General features: G+C 48.8%; 1 protein-coding gene across 2 annotated transcripts; it reads right to left on the bottom strand.

The window, feature by feature from the left end:
* Positions 1 to 425: 425 nt before the first annotated feature.
* Positions 426 to 19896, bottom strand: LOC146005602 (ly6/PLAUR domain-containing protein 2-like). Of its 2 annotated transcripts, none has more exons than XM_083144933.1 (3): positions 19763 to 19896; positions 9103 to 9222; positions 426 to 2293 (listed from the first exon to the last, which is right to left on the bottom strand). In XM_083144933.1, exons 1-3 carry the CDS (start codon positions 19812 to 19814, stop codon positions 2070 to 2072), a joined length of 396 nt encoding a protein of 131 aa, XP_083001059.1. In that variant the 5' UTR covers positions 19815 to 19896; the 3' UTR covers positions 426 to 2069. The 2 variants fall into 2 exon arrangements, with proteins under 2 accessions (XP_083001059.1, XP_083001060.1); XM_083144934.1 differs by lacking the exon at positions 19763 to 19896 and adding an exon at positions 10466 to 10635.
* Positions 19897 to 20290: the final 394 nt, after the last annotated feature.

The following is a 20290-nucleotide window of genomic DNA, read 5'->3' as shown; positions in this document are numbered from 1 at the left end:
ATGTAGTGTAGTGATGTAGTGCAGGGTATTGGGGGATGTAGTGTAGTGATGTAGTGTAGTGATGTAGTGCAGGGTATTGGGGGATGTAGTGTAGTGATGTAGTGCAGGGTATTGGGGGATGTAGTGTAGTGATGTAGTGCAGGGTATTGGGAGATGTAGTGTAGTGATGTAGTGCAGGGTATTGGGAGATGTAGTGTAGTGATGTAGTGCAGGGTATTGGGCTATGTAGTGTATTGATGTAGTGCAGGGTATTGGGGGATGTTTGCTTGGCAATTTTCACACCTATTTGGACAAATACACTTGACAATCAAAGTTGTTTTATAGTTTCTTACTGATTCTGAGACAAGCAGTGCAAACAACAGATATTTATTTCATTATATTGTTACATGATCGCTAACACAAATGAAAATGATATTTGATGATGATATTTTGTTACAAATGTGGACAGAACATGACATACATTATAGGCAGATCAATACAAGGTCCAGAGAGGCCGCCCCGCTGCCATCTCCCCTCGTAACCAGGTGAGGGTATATATGTGTAACGAAGACACATGCGCTTGCATGCCGCCGCTGCAGGAGAAATCATTCGATGGTCACGACCATCGATCGATTTCTCCTGCCTTCGCAAATAGAATTCAGTCTGAACTGACTTTTATTTGCGTGTGTCTGGCCGAAGACAGGGCGGGCGTCCTGTGACAACAGCCACCTGGATTTCCGTGAGAACACCCATCATTTTCACACTGGACATCGTCGACCGCCCCCGTCCCTCCCACACTGCTGCAAATGAGCCGTTCTCTGTCGGGATTTGCACATGCGCAGAAATGCACAAACCCCGACCATCGGGGCAGGAGACAAGTTCGGATCACTGTGTGTGATCCAGCATTGGCCCTATAGTCCGATGTAAGTGTGAGCAGGATGTCACACATGGAGCAATACTGTAGCACTTTCGTTCATGATATATAAATCATTTTGTAAATATTGTACACTGCGTGGCTTCATTCCAGGTAAATGTGTCTTACGATTAGTTAAAAAATGTTATTCTGAGAAAACTCCGTAGTCTGCTCCCCTGCAACCAAGGGCCTGGTTCTGCATGGATCGCAAAAGTAAAATCTTTATCAAATTACCAAAACCATGCTGCACTGCAGATGGGGCAGATGTAACAGGTGCAGAGAGAGTTAGCTCTGGGTTCGGGGGAGTATAAACTGAAATCTAAGTTGCGGTGTAAGAATAAAGCAGTTATATTTACCCTGCACAGAAGCAAAATAACTCCAAATCAAACTCTCTCTGCACCTAACATCTGCCCCACCTGCAGTGCAGCATGGTTTTGCCCATTTTAAGAACAAATTTGCCCTGTGATCTAAATTACCCCCCATGTGCACTGCATGTGGGGGAAATGTGTTGGGGGAAATGCAGGTGGGGGGCCCCCACAAGTGAGATTGCTGGCAATGCCCCCTTTCCATGCCACAGCAGAGTTTCCCTGCAAATTATTGTACTGGTCAGCTGTCCTGTTCTGTTATAAGGCAGTTCAGTTGTCAGTCACTGCAGAGGGGAGGCGGGACCTGGTGAGAGATGCCTGCGCTCCTGACTCTCCTCTGCACTGACTGACAGCTGAGCTGCCGAACAACAGAGCAGGGCAGCCGAGCGGCTCAGCTGTCCAACACTATGTAAAGCAGCAGGGCATGCAGGCTTCAGGGAAACTCCGGCGGTGTGGCCTCTGAGTATGTGGGGGCCCTTAATTTGTGAGGGCCCTGGGACAGCAGCCCCTATTGCCCCTCCCTTTACCCAGCCCTGGATACACAGATTTGGCAGATCCATGACATAGGAATTATAATCCAGGCCTGTCGGCGCGGTGCATTAGAGGGGATCTCCGCAGTTTGACAGTCACAGAATGAAACGCACAGAACCCAATGTTTCTAGTATCCATATATTAGTGTGTGTTGTAGATTGATAACAGCAGTTGGCATCACCTCTGGAGGACAGAATGATGTACAAAGAATTGTGATGGTTATTTGTAGTCTCTGTGAGGACAATACTGAAGGCACAGCGCTGTAATCCGGGAGATTTCCGTCAGAGCCCTATTACGACCATGGTCGCTGAGAGTCCTATGACAAACATTCCGAATTCCGGTCTGGTCAGCACCGCCGTGCTATTGACATAGAGGCCCCGGTTGTTGCAGAAGTCAACATTACAGCAAAAGATGGGCCTGGAATTCCCAAGTTCATCATCGTTGCTGGGACTGCAGGTTGTAGCACAGTCACGTCTCACTAATTCATTACCATCGAAAGGAAAACCTACAAATGCAAAGCAAAGAGAACAACATGACATACGGCAATAAGTGTAACTAGCTGATGCCCTCGCTTTCATTCGCAAAAATATTTGCTGCATACAGTGCCGTGGAATGTGTGTGTGTGCGTGTGGGTGTGTGTGCGTGTGTGTGGGGGGGGGGGGGGGGTAGTGTCCTATGTCTGTACAGGGTGTAACAGATGTATTATGGCCAGCGGTCAGGACATGTTGGGGTGTAGTGTCCTATGTCTGTATAGGGTGTAATAGATGTATTATGGCCAGTGGTCAGGACATGTTGGGGGGTAGTGTCCTATGTCTGTATAGGGTGTAATAGATGTATTATGGCCGGTGGTCAGGTCATGTTGGGGTGTAGTGTCCTGTGTCTGTATAGGGTGTAATAGATGTATTATGGCCGGTGGTCAGGACATGTTGGGGGTGTAGTGTCCTATGTCTGTATAGAGTGTAATAGATGTACAGACGGCGCCGGCCTTATGCTTGCTGGCGAATCGCCAGCAGCATGCTGCTGGCGATCCGCCAGCAACACGGCGCGCCATCTGACTGAGACGCGCGTGCGTCCCCCACGCACGCGCGTCTCAGTATCCGGGCGGCCGGCCGGCGAGGCGGACGCAATACTGTCCGCCTCCCGCTCGAGGGGGGCTGGGGGGACCCGAGGAGGCTGTGGGGGGGTGCGGGCGCCCGGTGTGGGCACCGGGCGACCGTCGGAAGGGGACGGCAGCACCGTCGGAAGGGGACGCGCGCGCACCTCGTGCGCGCGCGTCCCCTTCCGACACACAGATGGCGCGGGAGCAGGGAATGGCGATGGCGTCGCCATCGCCATCCCCTGCAAAGATGAGCCCGGCCCCATCTGTATTACAGACAGTGGTCAGGACATGTTGGGGTGTAGTGTCCTATGTCTGTATAGGGTGTAATAGATGTATTATGGTCAGTGGTCAGGACATGTTGGGGGTGTAGCATCCTATGTTTGTATAGGGTGTAATAGATGTATTATGGCCAGCGGTCAGGTCATGTTGGGGTGTAGTGTCCTATCTCTGTATAGAGTGTAATAGATGTATTATGGCCAGCGGTCAGGACATGTTGGAGTGTAGTGTCCTATGTCTGTATAGGGTGTAATAGATGTATTATGGCCAGTGGTCAGGACATGTTCGGGGGTAGTGTCCTATGTCTGTATAGGGTGTAATAGATGTATTATGGCCTGTGGTCAGGACATGTTGGGGGGTAGTGTCCTATTTCTGTATAGGGTGTAATAGATGTATTATGGCCAGCGGTCAGGACATGTTGGGGTGTAGTGTCCTATGTCTGTATAGGGTGTAATAGATGTATTATGGCCAGTGGTCAGGACATGTTGGGGTGCAGTGTCCTATGTCTGTATAGGGTGTAATAGATGTATTATGGTCAGTGGTCAGGACATGTTGGGGTGTAGTGTCCTATGTCTGTATAGGGTGTAATAGATGTATTATGGCCAGTGGTCAGGACATGTTGGGGTGTAATGTCCTATGTCTGTATAGGGTGTAATAGATGTATTATGTCCAGCGGTCAGGGCATGTTGGTAGTGTAGTGTCCTATATCTGTATAGGGTGTAATAGATGTATTATGGTCAGTGGTCAGGTGTCCTATGTCTGTATAGGGTGTAATAGATGTATTATGGCCAGTGGTCAGGACATGTTCTGGGGTAGTGTCCTATGTCTGTATAGGGTGTAATAGATGTATTATGGCCAGCGGTCAGGTCATGTTGGGGTGTAGTGTCCTATGTCTGTATAGGGTGTAATAGATGTATTATGGCTGGTGGTCAGGACATGTTGGGGTGCAGTGTCCTATGTCTGTATAGGGTGTAATAGATGTATTATGGCCAGTGGTCAGGACATGTTGGGGTGTAGTGTCCTATGTCTGTATAGGGTGTAATAGATGTAATATGGCCAGTGGTCAGGACATGTTGGGGGGTAGTGTCCTATTTCTGTATAGGGTGTAATAGATGTATTATGGCCAGCGGTCAGGGCATGTTGGGAGTGTAGTGTCCTATATCTGTATAGGGTGTAATAGATGTATTATGGCCAGTGGTCAGGACATGTTGGGGTGTAGTGTCCTATATCTGTATAGGGTGTAATAGATGTATTATGGCCAGTGGTCAGGACATGTTGGGGTGCAGTGTCCTATGTCTGTATAGGGTGTAATAGATGTATTTTGGCCAGTGGTTAGGACATGTTGGAGGTGTAGTGTCCTCTGTCTGTATAGGGTGTAATAGATGTATTAAGGCCAGTGGTCAGGACATGTTGTGGTGTAGTCCCCTATGGCTTTATAGAGTGTAATAGATGTATTATGGCCAGTGGTCAGGTCATGTTGGGGTGTAGTGACCTATGTCTGTATAGGGTGCAATAGATGTAATATGGCCAGTGGTCAGGACATGTTGGGGGTGTAGTGTCCTATGACTGTATAGGGTGTAATAGATGTATTATAGCCAGCGGTCAGGACATGTTGGGGGTGTAGTGTCCTATGACTGTATAGGGTGTAATAGATGTATTATGGCCAGCGGTCAGGACACGTTGGGGTGTAGTGTCCTATTTCTGTATGGGGTGTAATAGATGTACTATGGCCAGTGGTCAGGACATGTTGGGGGTGTAGTGTCCTATGTCTGTATAGGGTGTAATAGATGTACTATGGCCAGTGGTCAGGACATGTTGGGGGTGTAGTGTCCTATGTGTGTATAGGGTGTAATAGATGTACTATGGCCAGTGGTCAGGACATGTTGGGGGTGTAGTGTCCTATGTCTGTATAGGGTGTAATAGATATATTATGGCCAGTGGTCAGGACATGTTGGGGTGTAGTGTCCTATGTCTGTATAGGGTGTAATAGATGTATTATGGTCAGTGGTCAGTACATGTTGGGGTGTAGTGTCCTATGTCTGTATAGGATGTAATAGATGTATTATGGCCAGCGGTCAGGACATGTTGGGGTGTAGTGTCCTGTGTCTGTATAGGGTGTAATAGATGTGTTATGGCCAGCGGTCAGGACATGTTGGGGTGTAGTGTCCTATGTCTGTATAGGGTATAATAGATGTATTATGGCCAGCGGTAAGGACATGTTGGGGTGTAGTGTCCTATGTCTGTATAGGGTGTAATAGATGTATTATGGTCGGTGGTCAGGACATGTTGGGGGGTAGTGTCCTATGTCTGTATAGGGTGTAATAGATGTATTATGGTCGGTGGTCAGGACATGTTGAGGTGTAGTGTCCTATGTCTGTATAGGGCGTAATAGATGTATTATGGCCAGTGGTCAGGACATGTTGGGGTGTAGTGTCCTATGTCTGTATAGGGCATAATAGATGTATTATGGCCAGCGGTCAGGACATGTTGGGGTGTAGTGTCCTGTGTCTGTATAGGGTGTAATAGATGTATTATGGCCAGCGGTCAGGACATGTTGGGGTGTAGTGTCCTATGTCTGTATAGGGTATAATAGATTTATTATGGCCAGCGGTAAGGACATGTTGGGGTGTAGTGTCCTATGTCTGTATAGGGTGTAATAGATGTATTATGGCCAGTGGTCAGGACATGTTGGGGTGTAGTGTCCTATGTCTGTATAGGGTGTAATAGATGTATTATGGCCAGTGGTCAGGACATGTTGGGGGGTAGTGTCCTATGTCTGTATAGGGTGTAATAGATGTATTATGGTCGGTGGTCAGGACATGTTGGGGATGTAGTGTCCTATGTCTGTATAGGGTGTAATAGATGTATTATGGCCAGTGGTCAGGACCTGTTGGGGGGTAGTGTCCTATGTCTGTATAGGGTGTAATAGATGTATTATGGGCAGCGGTCAGGACATGTTGAGGTGTAGTGTCCTATGTCTGTATAGGGTGTAATAGATGTATTATGGTCGGTGGTCAGGACATGTTGAGGTGTAGTGTCCTATGTCTGTATAGGGCGTAATAGATGTATTATGGCCAGTGGTCAGGACATGTTGGGGTGTAGTGTCCTATGTCTGTATAGGGCGTAATAGATGTATTATGGCCAGTGGTCAGGACATGTTGGGGTGTAGTGTCCTATGTCTGTATAGGGCGTAATAGATGTATTATGGCCAGTGGTCAGGACATGTTGGGGTGTAGTGTCCTATGTCTGTATAGGGCATAATAGATGTATTATGGCCAGCGGTCAGGACATGTTGGGGTGTAGTGTCCTGTGTCTGTATAGGGTGTAATAGATGTATTATGGCCAGCGGTCAGGACATGTTGGGGTGTAGTGTCCTATGTCTGTATAGGGTATAATAGATTTATTATGGCCAGCGGTAAGGACATGTTGGGGTGTAGTGTCCTATGTCTGTATAGGGTGTAATAGATGTATTATGGCCAGTGGTCAGGACATGTTGGGGTGTAGTGTCCTATGTCTGTATAGGGTGTAATAGATGTATTATGGGCAGCGGTCAGGACATGTTGGGGTGTAGTGTCCTATGTCTGTATAGGGTGTAATAGATGTATTATGGCCAGCTGTCAGGACATGTTGGGGTGTAGTGTCCTATGTATGTATAGGGTGTAATAGATGTATTATGGTCGGTGGTCAGGACATGTTGGGGTAGTAGTGTCCTATGTCTGTATAGGGCGTAATAGATGTATTATGGCCAGTGGTCAGGACATGTTGGGGTGTAGTGTCCTATGTCTGTATAGGGTGTAATAGATGTATTATGACCAGCGGTCAGGACATGTTGGGGTGTAGTGTCCTATGTCTGTATAGGGTGTAATAGATGTATTATGGCCAGCGGTCAGGACATGTTGGGGTGTAGTGTCCTATGTGTGTATAGGGTGTAATAGATGTATTATGGCCAGCGGTCAGGACATGTTGGGGTATAGTGTCCTATGTCTGTATGAGGTGTAATAGATGTATTATGGCCGGTGGTCAGGACATGTTGGGGTGTAGTGTCCTATGTCTGTATAGGGTGTAATAGGTGTATTATGGCCAGCGGTCAGGACATGTTGGGGTGAAGTGTCCTATGTCTATGTAGGGTGTAATAGATGTATTATGGCTGGCGGTCAGGACATGTTGGGGGTGTAGTGTCCTATGTCTGTATAGGGTGTAATAGATGTATTATGGCCAATGGTCAGGACATGTTGGGGTGTAGTGTCCTATGTCTGTATAGGGTATAATAGATTTATTATGGCCAGCGGTAAGGACATGTTGGGGTGTAGTGTCCTATGTCTGTATAGGGTATAATAGATGTATTATGGTCGGTGGTCAGGACATGTTGGGGTGTAGTGTCCTATGTCTGTATAGGGCGTAATAGATGTATTATGGCCAGTGGTCAGGACATGTTGGGGTGTAGTGTCCTATGTCTGTATAGGATGTAATAGATGTATTATGACCAGCGGTCAGGACATGTTGGGGGGTAGTGTCCTATGTCTGTATAGGGTGTAATAGATGTATTATGGCCAGCGGTCAGGACATGTTGGAGGTGTAGTGTCCTATGTCTGTATAGGGTGTAATAGATGTATTATGGCCAGCGGTCAGGACATGTTGGGGTGTAGTGTCCTATGTCTGTATGAGGTGTAATAGATGTATTATGGCCGGCGGTCAGGACATGTTGTGGTGTAGTGTCCTATGTCTGTATAGGGTATAATAGATGTATTATGGCCAGCGGTCAGGTCATGTTGGGGTGAAGTGTCCTATGTCTGTGTAGGGTGTAATAGATGTATTATGGCCAGCGGTCAGGACATGTTGGGGTGTAGTGTCCTATGTCTGTATAGGGTGTAATAGATGTATTATGGCCAGCGGTCAGGACATGTTGGGGTGTAGTGTCCTATGTCTGTATAGAGTGTAATAGATGTATTATGGCCAGTGGTCAGGACATGTTGGGGGGGGGTAGTGTCCTATGTCTGTACAGGGTGTAATAGATGTATTATGGCCAGCGGTCAGGACATGTTGGGGTGTAGTGACCTATGTCTGTATAGGGTGTAATAGATGTATTATGGCCGGCGGTCAGGACATGTTGTGGTGTAGTGTCCTATGTCTGTATAGGGTGTAATAGATGTATTATGGTCAGCGTTCAGGACATGTTGGGGTGTAGTGTCCTATGTCTGTATAGGGTGTAATAGATGTATTATGGCCAGCGGTCAGGACATGTTGGGGTGTAGTGTCCTATGTCTGTATAGGGTGTAATAGATGTATTATGGTCAGTGGTCAGGACATGTTGGGGTGTAGTGTCCTATGTCTGTATAGGGTGTAATAGATGTATTATGGCCGGAGGTCAGGACATGTTGGGGTGTAGTGTCCTATGACTGTATAGGGTGTAATAGATGTATTATGGGCAGTGTCTGTTTAAGGTAATGTAGATGTATCACGGCCAGGGGTTAAAGTGTCCTGAACAGTAATTCCTACAGAAATGCCTGTCCCGGCGGCTACTTCTTCCGGCACGGTGTATGTAATGTAAAGTAAAGATGAACAACTGTGAACGTTATGTGTATAAGGGGCATTACTGTGTGATTTTATATAAATCAGATGCACTACATGCGGTGTAATGTGTATACGATTGTGCTACCATGTGTTGTGGGACCAGTACCCCTTTTCGGGTGGTAGGGCACAAATTCCATGGCACTGGTCTAATGGGGGAGGGGGGGGTGTCAGTGTTAGGGGAACGGAGTTTCACCACCTCTCTAGGACCACTTTAAGCCCTGACCACGGCCACAAGTCAGTTGCTAGTCGCTCCTCATAGCTGTATCAGATACACTAGAAGTAAATCCCACAATCTGAGAGTGTTAGTGAATGACATTATCTGTACATTGCGTGTGATAACATTGTATATAAGTGAAGGAAGGACTCACCTACGTCGTCGCTTATTGCCACTGTCTTACACACCGTTTGATCAGCCGTGCAGTTCTTCTTCTCATCACACTGAGAGCTGGGACTTTCATATGCACAATAGTAACAGCTTAGCGAGGACCCTAGCAAATAAATGGCAGAAAATGAATAATTAATATTTTTTTCATGGATACCAATTACAACTACTGTATGTATTGTTTATAATAATGCAGAAAATTAAAAATAGAACCAGGACAATCTCGTGTTATCCCCAAGTGACAAAACACAGCCATTGTTATTACGTTATACCCAGGGTGCGGGCGTAGTGAAAGGCGCAGCGATCACTATAAGTTACAGGCTGGTCCGTGCCACCTGCGCTGTCCTGAATTATGGGGAGGACAGTTCTGTATGCTGATTACTTAGCATGGACACAATACAGTAGGCGCACCATGCAATCACTGTAATAATTATACAGTGTACAAGGTTTTTGGCTGTGGATCAAATGATAGACAGTGTCTAAGTAGACTGTCAATAGGTGGATACCAAAAAAGTCGACATACTCATCGTCGCCAATGACAAAAGGCTTTCCCAAGCAAAAGGTCCACATGACCCCCAATTAGAGTGGTGCTTTTGGGGGAGGTCAAAAGCACAAAACCCACATGGGGAGGTAGGAGGCAGAGGCACTCATGGTGAGGACAATCTAAGGCACAATTGGGGAAGCGGCTGTGAGGGGCATTTATGGGGACAGGGGGGAAGGTGAGATGATAGGTGCACATGGGGAGTTAGGAGGCAGAGGCACTGTTAGGGAGGGGGTCAGAGGCACTTACAATATGTGGATGTGGGGCAGAGGCACTATTGGTGAGACAGAAGGCAGAGGTATATATGGGGAGGGGAGATCGGTGCATATGGGGAGGTAGGAGGCAGAGGCACTGTTAGGAAGGGGGTCAGAGGCACTTATGTGGATGTACAGATTGAGCCCCTCTCATTGTTGCTCGGCTCTCGCCAGAACGTCTCCGCTGAGGGACTCCATCAGACTGTGATGCGCGTGCGACTCACTCGCACATGCGTCCAGTCTCTCGGTGGCTGGGCGGAGGGACCCTGCCCATCTCCGCTTCAGGTGGAGATGTTCAGGGTTAGGGGGGGTGATTCAGTGTGGCGATGGGGACCGCCGATGGGGCCCCGGGAGGTGGCGCATGACGGCGGCGAGCTCCATCGCCATGGGACCTGCTGGCGTCTCCTGCGCGCGCCCCCTGGCGGGAGCTGGTGGGGGCTGCCATTGAAAGCCCCTGCACGAGCAAGAGGCGCTCCATCTGTAGTACAGAGGCATATTTGCTCAGGCAGGAGTCAGAGGTATATATGGGGAGGGTAGATATGGTATGTACTCACGGGGAGGCAGAGGCATAGACTTCCGTATATTACTGATGACTCATGGAAGCAGGTAAAGGGGGAGAATTAAGGAGACATGGGGACAGGGACATATGTAAAGAATGAGTTGTGGTGATTTCCTGAAGCCTTCTCTGAAATAGAGGAGGCTTATAGAAGCTGGTGCTGATGATCCCAGCAGCACAGCTACTGCAGTACTACTCCCGGCCACTGTGTGCAGTATAGAGCACTAACATTGTTCTCTTATGTAGCTTTCACATCACACTTTTAAAACGGTATATTGCCGTTTTTTTGCCTTTTAAAACGTTTAAGGCTGCAGTGTGAAAGTGTCATAGTTGAAATACCATTTAAAGTTAACTGGTATTTCAACATGTTTAAAAAACAGAGCCCTACCCATTTTAAAGCCAATTCAGAGCCGTTTTTTGTGCTGTCTGAATGGCACTGAAATGGTATTTAGTAAAAAATAAAGGTTAGAGCACTGTGATAGGCTGTCCCTTGTCTTGTGTCCCTTCCCTGAACCAGGAAATAAGCTGTGGGTAGAAACGTGTTCAGAGGTTAAACGGCTTGACTGGTGATGTGAATGGTACTTAAACTGTATTTTTAAATGGTAATCTGCTGCAATATGAACACTAGACCCGTTTAAAATACCATTTAAAATTACAGTTTTTCAAAACGTTTCAAAATGTTTTATGTGATGTGAAAGCTACATTACTAACATTGCCATTGCTCGGCTCCCTTTTGTGATAGATTAATGTTTGATATTCATAAATCTTCCTCAACATATGCTCTATAAAACAGTGAAAATGCATCACAACTGCTATTTGCTCCTGCACAGTAAGTGTGCAGATTAGGACAATGTATAATTGTTAGTTCAAAGCCATCACAGAGCCAACAGTGCAATCGGTAAGGTATCTGCTTCTAGTGGAATAGGCAATGGGATTCTAATACCGGGTGTGACACTTGCAAAAATGAATCTTTGTTTAGAATAAAGAGAGTGTGATGTCTATTGTCCTGCTAGGAGGGGAGTCAGAGAGTGATCTATTAACTGATTTGAAGCTTGCAGAGGAGGTGAGGTGCCCCCTTGGGAGCAGAAGCCTGGTGGCAGATGACTCCATTGCCTCCGAGTTCCGCTCCTACTCCACTCTATCACTTTATCTCACTTCAAGGCTTAGCACATGTGTCCGTATATGGCTAAATATATGGGTAAAATATTTATATAGGTGTATATAATTATATACACACACACCTTGAGAAAAACATTATCATTTTATATTTTGTAATCATTTTATAAGATATTTTTATGAGGATAAGCAATTGTTTCGTGGAAGTCATTGACATTGTGCCAGGATCTTTAAGGTCTGACGAGGGTGTGCTGCAATATGGAATCTGATGTAGGTGTTTTTGGGCACTGCCCTTAATAAAGCAATCTGCACTTATTTTGCATGACCTTGGGCCTGGCTGTAATGCACAGCATATCAGTGAGAGTGTAAAGCTGACACCTAGAAGTGCGAGCGTGTACTCCTACATTTGGGAGGCGTCACGAAATGCCAAAATCCAAAGGTAGATGAGCCCCAAAGCAGTTAGTAAGACTGACTGTACTTGGTGAAGAAAAGACACTGATACGTGTCAGGGATGGGCTTGCGTGCTCCCCACCCCTGGATCTGCCACTGGGTGGAGTTCTCCTTTGTATGTGGAACAATTGGCTAAATAGTATTTATACACACAATTGGATGGTGACAGTTCTAGATAGATACATTTATTTAAGCAATCACCTTGGCTGAAGTCTTGGGTTTACTTCCCACAATGCTTCTTCCCGTGTAGAGTTTATTTGTGCTCTATGTGCTTCCTCCCACACTCAAAAAAACAGGTTAACTGGCTTCCAACAAGAATCACCCAGAGTGTGTATGTGTGTGTTTGTGTGTGTACATATAATAGTATCATATAATAGTAATATATAATACAATAAAAGTAATAATAAGGGGTGCTATCCCTATACTGCATTCAGTGGATTCTGGACAGACAGTGTGGAAACGGGATTTCCAGGCAACTATGTTTTCCTACTGTATGTCATGCATTACTGCTTTTATATAGGTAATTAGTCAGGGCCTCAATACTGCATGGAGGTAACATTCCAGAGAGCGATATACATACCTCCCAACAGTCACGATTTCAGCACGACAGTCCCGATTATTAGGTCCCGGCAGTGTCCCGCGGTGAGGGGGGGCTGTTGGGAGTCCCCCTGTCGGCTGCTAAGCAGCGGGGAATAAACGCTGTGCGCATGCGCACAGCGTCTATTCCCGCAGCCAGGGGGCTGGGGGCATGGCTAGAGGCTCACAGAGCCTCTGGGTAATGCCCCCATAGCGGCAAAATGGGGGCGTGGCCTCGCGGGAGAGCCGCAAGTATAGGCCACGCCCCCGAAATTAGGCGCATCATCAGTATCCCGGGTCCGGGGACAAGAAAGTTGGGAGGTATGGATATACAGGTCGGGTATCCCGTATCCGGGCATCCCGTATCCGAATTATTCCAAAAACCGTGGTTTTTTGGAATAATTCAATTTTTTTTTTGTTTCCCCCCCCCCCCCCTAACCCTCTTTTAATACTTACCAAGTCCTCCGGCGTCCATAGCAGGCCTTCAGCATCCTCTCCGGCGTCTCCAGCAGTCCCAGGAGTGCTTTGCGCGAGTGCGCGCGCGCCGGTGACGTCACCGGCGCGCCTGGGAACTTGCGCAAAGCACTCCTGGGACCGCTGGAGACGCCGGAGACGGTGCTGGTGGCCTGCCGTGGACGCCGGAGGACTCCATGGACGCCTAGGGACCATCGGGACCCACCAGGGGCAGGTAAGTATGGCTAAAAAAAATGATTCCAAAAACCGGAATATTCCCTTATCCGGAATGCTCGTGGTCCCGAGCATTTCGGATAAGGGATACTCAACCTGTATATATATATATATATCAGTGGCGTAACTAAAGGGCCGCAGCCCCCGCGGTGGCGGGGAGGCGCCGGGGGTCTGCGGGCGCTGTTGTTTCTTCGCCAGCTCCCCACTGCTTGTGGGTGCAGCGGGGAGCTGGCAGGGGGGTCCGTGCGGCGCGGGGGTACCTGTGGTTAGGGACTCGGGAGAGCCTGGAGGTCCCTGCGGCGCTGATTATGAGTTGCCGGGGTCCCTGCAGCGAAGTGGAAATACTGCGCTACCGCCATACGGCGGCGCGGGAAGCGCTTCTAACTTTGAAAACACTGGCCACGGCCGCACACTGATTGGCTGAGATTCAGCCAATCAGCATGCGGCCAGTATTTTCAGAGTCAGAAGTGCTTCCCGCGCCGCCGCACGGAGGTAGCGCAGTATTTCCACTTCGCTGCAGGGACCCCGGCAACTCATAATCAGCGCCGCAGGGACCTCCAGGCTCTCCCGTGTCCCTGACCACAGGTACCCCTGCGCCGCACGGACCCCCCTGCCAGCTCCCGGGGGGGGGGGGGGTCTTGTCTTTTAACGGGGGGGGGAGGGGGGGCGACGATATTGTCCCGGATGGGGGGAGCAAAATTTTCTGTTACGCCACTGATATATATATATTACAACACTAAAGGTGAGTACACACGGGTGCAATTTCATGTAAAATCGCTGGGAATATGGTTGCTGAGCGACCATATTGCCAGTGATTTGGATAAATCGCCAGCTGCGCGCTCCCGTGTGCACTGCCTAATGGTCGCTGGTCGCAGGAGCATGCTCCTGCGACCAGCGGCTTTCCCCGGCGATCGCTGTGCCGGGAGGTCAGCGCCGGGGAGATCAGCGTTGATCTCCCCAGCCCCTTGCCGCTGCTCCCTCCCTCCTCCCATCAAAGTGACAGCAGCAGCGTCTGCTGCTGCTGCGCTCCCCCTCCGCCCCGTAGCAGTGAGCAATATGATTGCTGGGGATATATTGCTAGCAATATATATCCCCAGCAACCATATTACCCTGTGTGTACACAGCATTACCCTGCCTCCTAGAAGGAAAGGAATGGACCAGCACTCACAGAATTTTGAAAATAAGTTGTATTTGTAGTTACAGCATGGTACAGAACAAGCAGGCTGACCCAACAGCCGTTTCAACTGGAAGCCTGTCAAGTCTTCATCAGGGGTGGACAGGCTTCCAGTTGAAACAGCTGTTGGGTCAGCCTGCTTGTTCTGTACAATGCTGTAACTACAAATACAACTTCTTTTCAAAATTCTGTGAGCGCTGGTCCGTTCCTTTCCTTCTAGGAGGCAGGGTAAGTGTTGTAGCACCGCTACAAATGATTGCTCTTAACACAGAGTGCCGTCTTGTGTATATATATATATATATATATATATATGTACTAGGTGATTCATCGCGCCCTACGGGCGCTCTTCACACCGTCGTAAGGGGCTGCGCCCCCTTAATTTGTGAACGTTTGTATATGAGAAATATGGTTAAAATTGTATGAAAGATGCCCTGTATTGCAACTTGGGTGTCCGCGAATCGCAGAAGGGGGGGTCGCGGGGGGTGCCGCGAATTGCGGGAGGGGGGGTCGCGGGGGGTACCGCGAATTGCGGGGGGGGGGTTTGCAGGGGGTGGGGGGGTGATTGCTGCGAATCGCGGGAGGGGAGGGGTTGCAGAGAATCGCGGGAGGGGGTGGCGGGGGGGGGGTTGCCGCAAATCGCGGGAGGGGGGGTCACGGGGGGCACTCACCTGGTGGCTGTGGAGTAGCAGTGCTGGGCAACATGGGGAGGCAGAGGGTGTCTGGCACTGTCTGTGGGCTCACTGGGCTGGTTCTCTGTCATGTGAGTCAGTCATGTGAGTCAGAGGCTCCACCCAGCGTAATACACACACTCACACACTTTGAGTGACAGATGTAGCCAAATATATAAGATATATATATATAGATATAGAGGTCCAATAACGGAGGCACACGGAAAAGTAGTTTCAATCAACAACTGTATTAGGGCATAACAGCAATCGAGCACTTTCGGGGAAGCCTCCCCGTCGTCAGGATATCAGCCCTTACACCAGAAAAGTGAATATCTCTTATATATTTGGCTACATCTGTCACTCAAAGTGTGTCTCAAGCTGTAACGCTGGGTGGAGCCTCTGACTCACATGACTGACTCACATGACAGAGAACCAGCCCAGTGAGCCCACAGACAGTGCCAGACACCCTCTGCCTCTCCATGTTACACAGCAAAGACACAGTTACTCACCAGACACACCAGGTGAGCGCCCCACACCTCCATACTCCCCAACATGACCCTCTCCAGGAGGGACAGAATGCTCTGTTTGTGGACTTCCATCTTAATTTATGATTGTCATCACCTGTCATTTTAAACAGGGTAATTGATAAGAAAGGTGTTTAAGCACAGGTGATGGTAATCCATAAATTAAGAAGAAAGTCCAGAAACAGAGCAATGTGTCCCTCCTGGAGAGGGTCATGTTGGGTATGCACCTCCCTCCCTCCCCCCCCCCCCCCCCATTCACGGCATCCCCACGATTAAATGGCACATGCAAAATACTGACATGGCTATGGTCGACAATGAAAAAGGTTGACAAGATTTATTTTTCACTTTTTCAATGTTTTCATATTCATTCTCATGTGTCGACATGGACACCAATGAAGTGCCACACTTATGTCAACATTTACATGTGTTGACCTTTCTGTGTTGATTTTTTTCTTGTGGCGATTCGCGGCACCCCCCGCGACCCCCCTCCCGCGATTTGCAGCACACCCCCCGCAATTCGCGGCACCCCCGGTGACTCCCGCGATTCGCGGCCCCACCCCGTGACACCCCCCCCCTCCTGCAATTCGCGCCAACCCCCGGGCCCCCCCTCCCGCGGTTCACGGTGCCCCCCACGACCCCCCCTACCGCGGTTCACGGTGCCCCCCACGACCCCCCCTACCGCGATTCCCCACCCCTGACCCCCCCTCCTGTCATTGCGGCAACCCCCCGCCCCCACGCCCCCCCTCCCGCGATTCACTGCAACCCCCCGCGCCCCCCCTATCCCACGATTCGCGGCACACCCCCCCCCCCGCGACCCATCCTCCCGCAATTCACGGCATCCACCCACGACCCCTCCTCCTGTGATTCGTGGACACCCCTCAACTCCCTCCCCCACCCCCGTGCGTGATTCACGGCAACCCCAGGATTAAATGGCACATGCAAAACACTGGCACGGCTATGGTCGACAATGAAAAAGGTTGACATGAGTTTTTGAAGATTTATTTTTCTTTTTTTAAATGTTTTCATATTCATTCTCATGTGTCGACATGGACACCGATGAAGTGCCACACTTATGTCAACATTTACATGTGTTGAACTTTCTGTGTTGATTTTTTCGTGTAGCAATTTTTTTCCAGTGACAACTATGAACTATGTGTACGTCAACCTACACATCATCAACCAATTCTTTGTATAATATATAACACCTGTTCTGTTTTACTGTAGGTGTTTTAAGTCAGACCTTTTACTGCTACTATTACTGTTTATGTAAATGCATTCTGAATGACAGCAACATCCTACCATCCTTCTACAAGAATATATAACCAACTAGGTGATTCATCGCGCCCTGTGCCGCCCCCCCCCCTCCCGCAATTCACGGACCCCCCGCGCACCCCCCCTCCCGCGATTCGCAACCCCCCCTCGCGCAATTCACGCCCCCTCCCACGCTTTGTGGACCCCTCTCCCGCGTTTCGCCGACACCTGCGCCCCCTCCCGCAATTCACGGCACCCCTAAGCCCCTCTTTAGTCCCCCGTATACTCACACACCCCTATCACTACCCAGCTTCCTGCTCTCCTGAACCGTAACTTCCACCACTGGGGAGTCGCTGACGCTGTTTTGCCCACATGCCTCAAAGCCCAGCCTCCTGCTCTCATGCACCCGAACTCCCACCCAGTAGGAGGAGACACTGACTAAGGGCCACCATCCTGTACTCCTGTGCTGCCACGCTGGACCCTCACCCACTGGCAGAAGCAGCACAGTATCTCCCACCCTCCTCTTTAGTCCCCCTTATTCCCACACACCCAGGGGCGTAGCTAAGGGTTCATGGGCCCTGGTGCGAAAGGTCAGCTTGGGGCCCCCCTACATACAACAAAATTAAAATCTCGGTCTGTTTATATTTTAATACATAAAGTATATTATGTCTACAGCGCGCCAAATACATATGCCCCCCAGTGCCAGATACATATGCCCCACAGTGCCAGATACATATATGCCCCAGTGCCAGATATATCCCACAGTGCCACATATATATGTCCCATAGTGCCAGATACATACAGTATGCCCCACAGTGCCAGTTACATATGCCCCACAGTGCCAGATACATATATACCCAGTGCCAGATATATATATGTCCCACAGTGCCAGATATATCCCACAGTGCCAGATATATATATGTCCCACAGTGCCAGATACATACAGTATGCCCCACAGTGCCAGGTACATATGCCCTCCAGCGCCAGATACATATACATGAGGGTATGGGGCAGGATGCAGGACAAGGCAGGAAGCAGGCCACTCACTTGCACAGTAGGCAGGCTAGGACGGATCCCACCAGGTGATGATCTGCCAGGCTCTCCCGTCACCTCAGCTCCCCCCACTATTAGCGCTACTCACACTGACTGGAAGGATGTGGGTGCCGGAGGCTCAAGCACTGTCGCGTCATGACGCCGCAATAAACAATAGACGTGCTGCGCCGCATAGCGGCGCTCACTATGTTCAAATCATGCTGCACAAAATCGTCCCACTAGGCCATCGGCCCTTCTGGCATTTGCCAGAAGTGCCAGATGGCCAGTCCGGCCCTGGTGGCGGGGGTTGGGCCCCCCTGGCTCAGGGGCCCGGTCGCACCTGCGACCGCTGCGACCCCTGTAGCTACGCCACTGCACACACCCCTATCACTACCCAGCCTCCTGTTTTCCTGTGTCGTGACCTCCGCCAGTGGGGAGCCGCTGACTCAGAAACACCCTACTATACTATTGCACACACACACACACCTAAACAACATGCACACACAGCCCCCCCCCACACCCCCAAATGTCACTGTACCATCCACACTATCAATGTACATCTTACTCTGTAACCGCTTTTTAATTAAACAAAACAATACACCCCCCCTTCCACATCATATGCTCTCTATTTAACACATTTCACCTATAACTCAAGTTGCACTACAGGCATCTTTCATACAATTCTAACCATCTTTCTCATATACAAATGTTCACAAATTAAGGGGGCGCAGCCCCTTACGACGGTGTGAAGAGCGCCCGTAGGGCGCGATGAATCACCTAGTATATAGATATATCTATATATATATATATATATGTATATATATATATATAGATAGATACATTAGATAGATAGATAGATAGATAGATAGATAGATAGATAGATAGATAGATAGATAGATAGATTGCAACTGGCAATGCGTATGTAACAAACAGGTCACAAGTAAAAAAATCACTGGGAATGAATAATAAATCCCTGGCTACAAGCAGGAAACCCCTGGCTACAAGCAGGAAACCCCTGGCTACAAGCAGGAAACCCCCTGGTTACAAACAGAAAACCCCTGGCTACAAGCAGGAAACCCCTGGCTACAAACAGAAAACCCCTGGCTACAAGCAGGAAACCCCTGGCTACAAACAGGAAACCCCTGGATACAAGCAGGAAACCCCTAGCAAAGAGCATGAAACCCCTAGCAACGAGAATGTAACCCTTGGCAATGAGTAGGAAACCCCTGGCAATGAACATGTAACTCCTGCCAACAAGCATTTCAGTAAAATAAATATGATAATTGTACAGGGGGGCGGGGGGCATTGCCAGAACCTGTGTTGGGCAGGGGGGCGCAAAATGTTTAGTTATGCCACTGCCGAAAGTGCAAACGATGATATGTCGCAAATTATTTCCCTTGCTCCCTGATAAACGATATGGCGCACACACATTAAACGATTTTACAAAGGATATCCTGGCCACATCGGGATTCATTCTACGGCAAGGACAGAAGGCAGAGGTTGCCTACGACCCGTGGGAGCACGCATGGTTAATGATACAGTGCGTATGAAAAATATTATCAATGATATCGTTATCGTACATATCACTGATAAATCACATCTAATGGCTTAAAATAAGCAGATTGGGCCAGATGTACTAAACCTTGAAAAGTGAGATAGCGGATAGGTAAATTACCAGCCAGTCAGCTCCTAACTGTCATGTTACATGCTCTGTTGGTTGGCTGTTTTATTTTCTCTGCACTCTATCTCTCTTTGATCTCTCTCCTAAGTCCATTCTGTGTGTGTATCCTATGGGAAGGATTTAGTGAGGATCTTACCTAGATGCAGGCACATTGCCAGGGTCACCGCGGCGATGATGATTGACTTCATATTGGCACTTTCTATAATTGAGGGTTGTCTGGATGGAGAGCTTCTGGGTGAGAGCGGAATAGGACAGGTCCTGTGCGCTCGTCGTGGCGTGCCTGTGAGAATGACGAAGGCGTGGACGCTGGCTCCTTTATATAGACATTCTTTACCAAGAAAGAGGAAGGGCTGACGATGACAGCAGATCCTCCACCTGTCACCTCGCATGACATTCCTCTAGGTATTTGTGTGAGCCCGAAATGAAGTTATTAAGAGATAATAATTCTCTGACAAGCAGCAGATTTCAGCACACCCTCCAGACAGCGGTGGCAGCGTTACCTAACACCACCCCAGAGGCAGAACCAGGATGTTTAACCAGTTTCTGTTGTGTTCTGCTCCATCTGCATCCAAACGGGATACGGTCGCTGCGTCGACCTAAAGATGGTCGACAGTCATTAGGTCGGCACCGTTGGGTCGACATACTGGAAGGTGGACAGGTGTCT

This window comes from Crinia signifera, chromosome 5 (genome assembly GCF_055691185.1).
Source record: "Crinia signifera chromosome 5, ASM5569118v1, whole genome shotgun sequence".
Classification (NCBI taxonomy): domain Eukaryota; kingdom Metazoa; phylum Chordata; class Amphibia; order Anura; family Myobatrachidae; genus Crinia; species Crinia signifera.
This window is presented reverse-complemented; position numbering and strand designations above follow the sequence as displayed.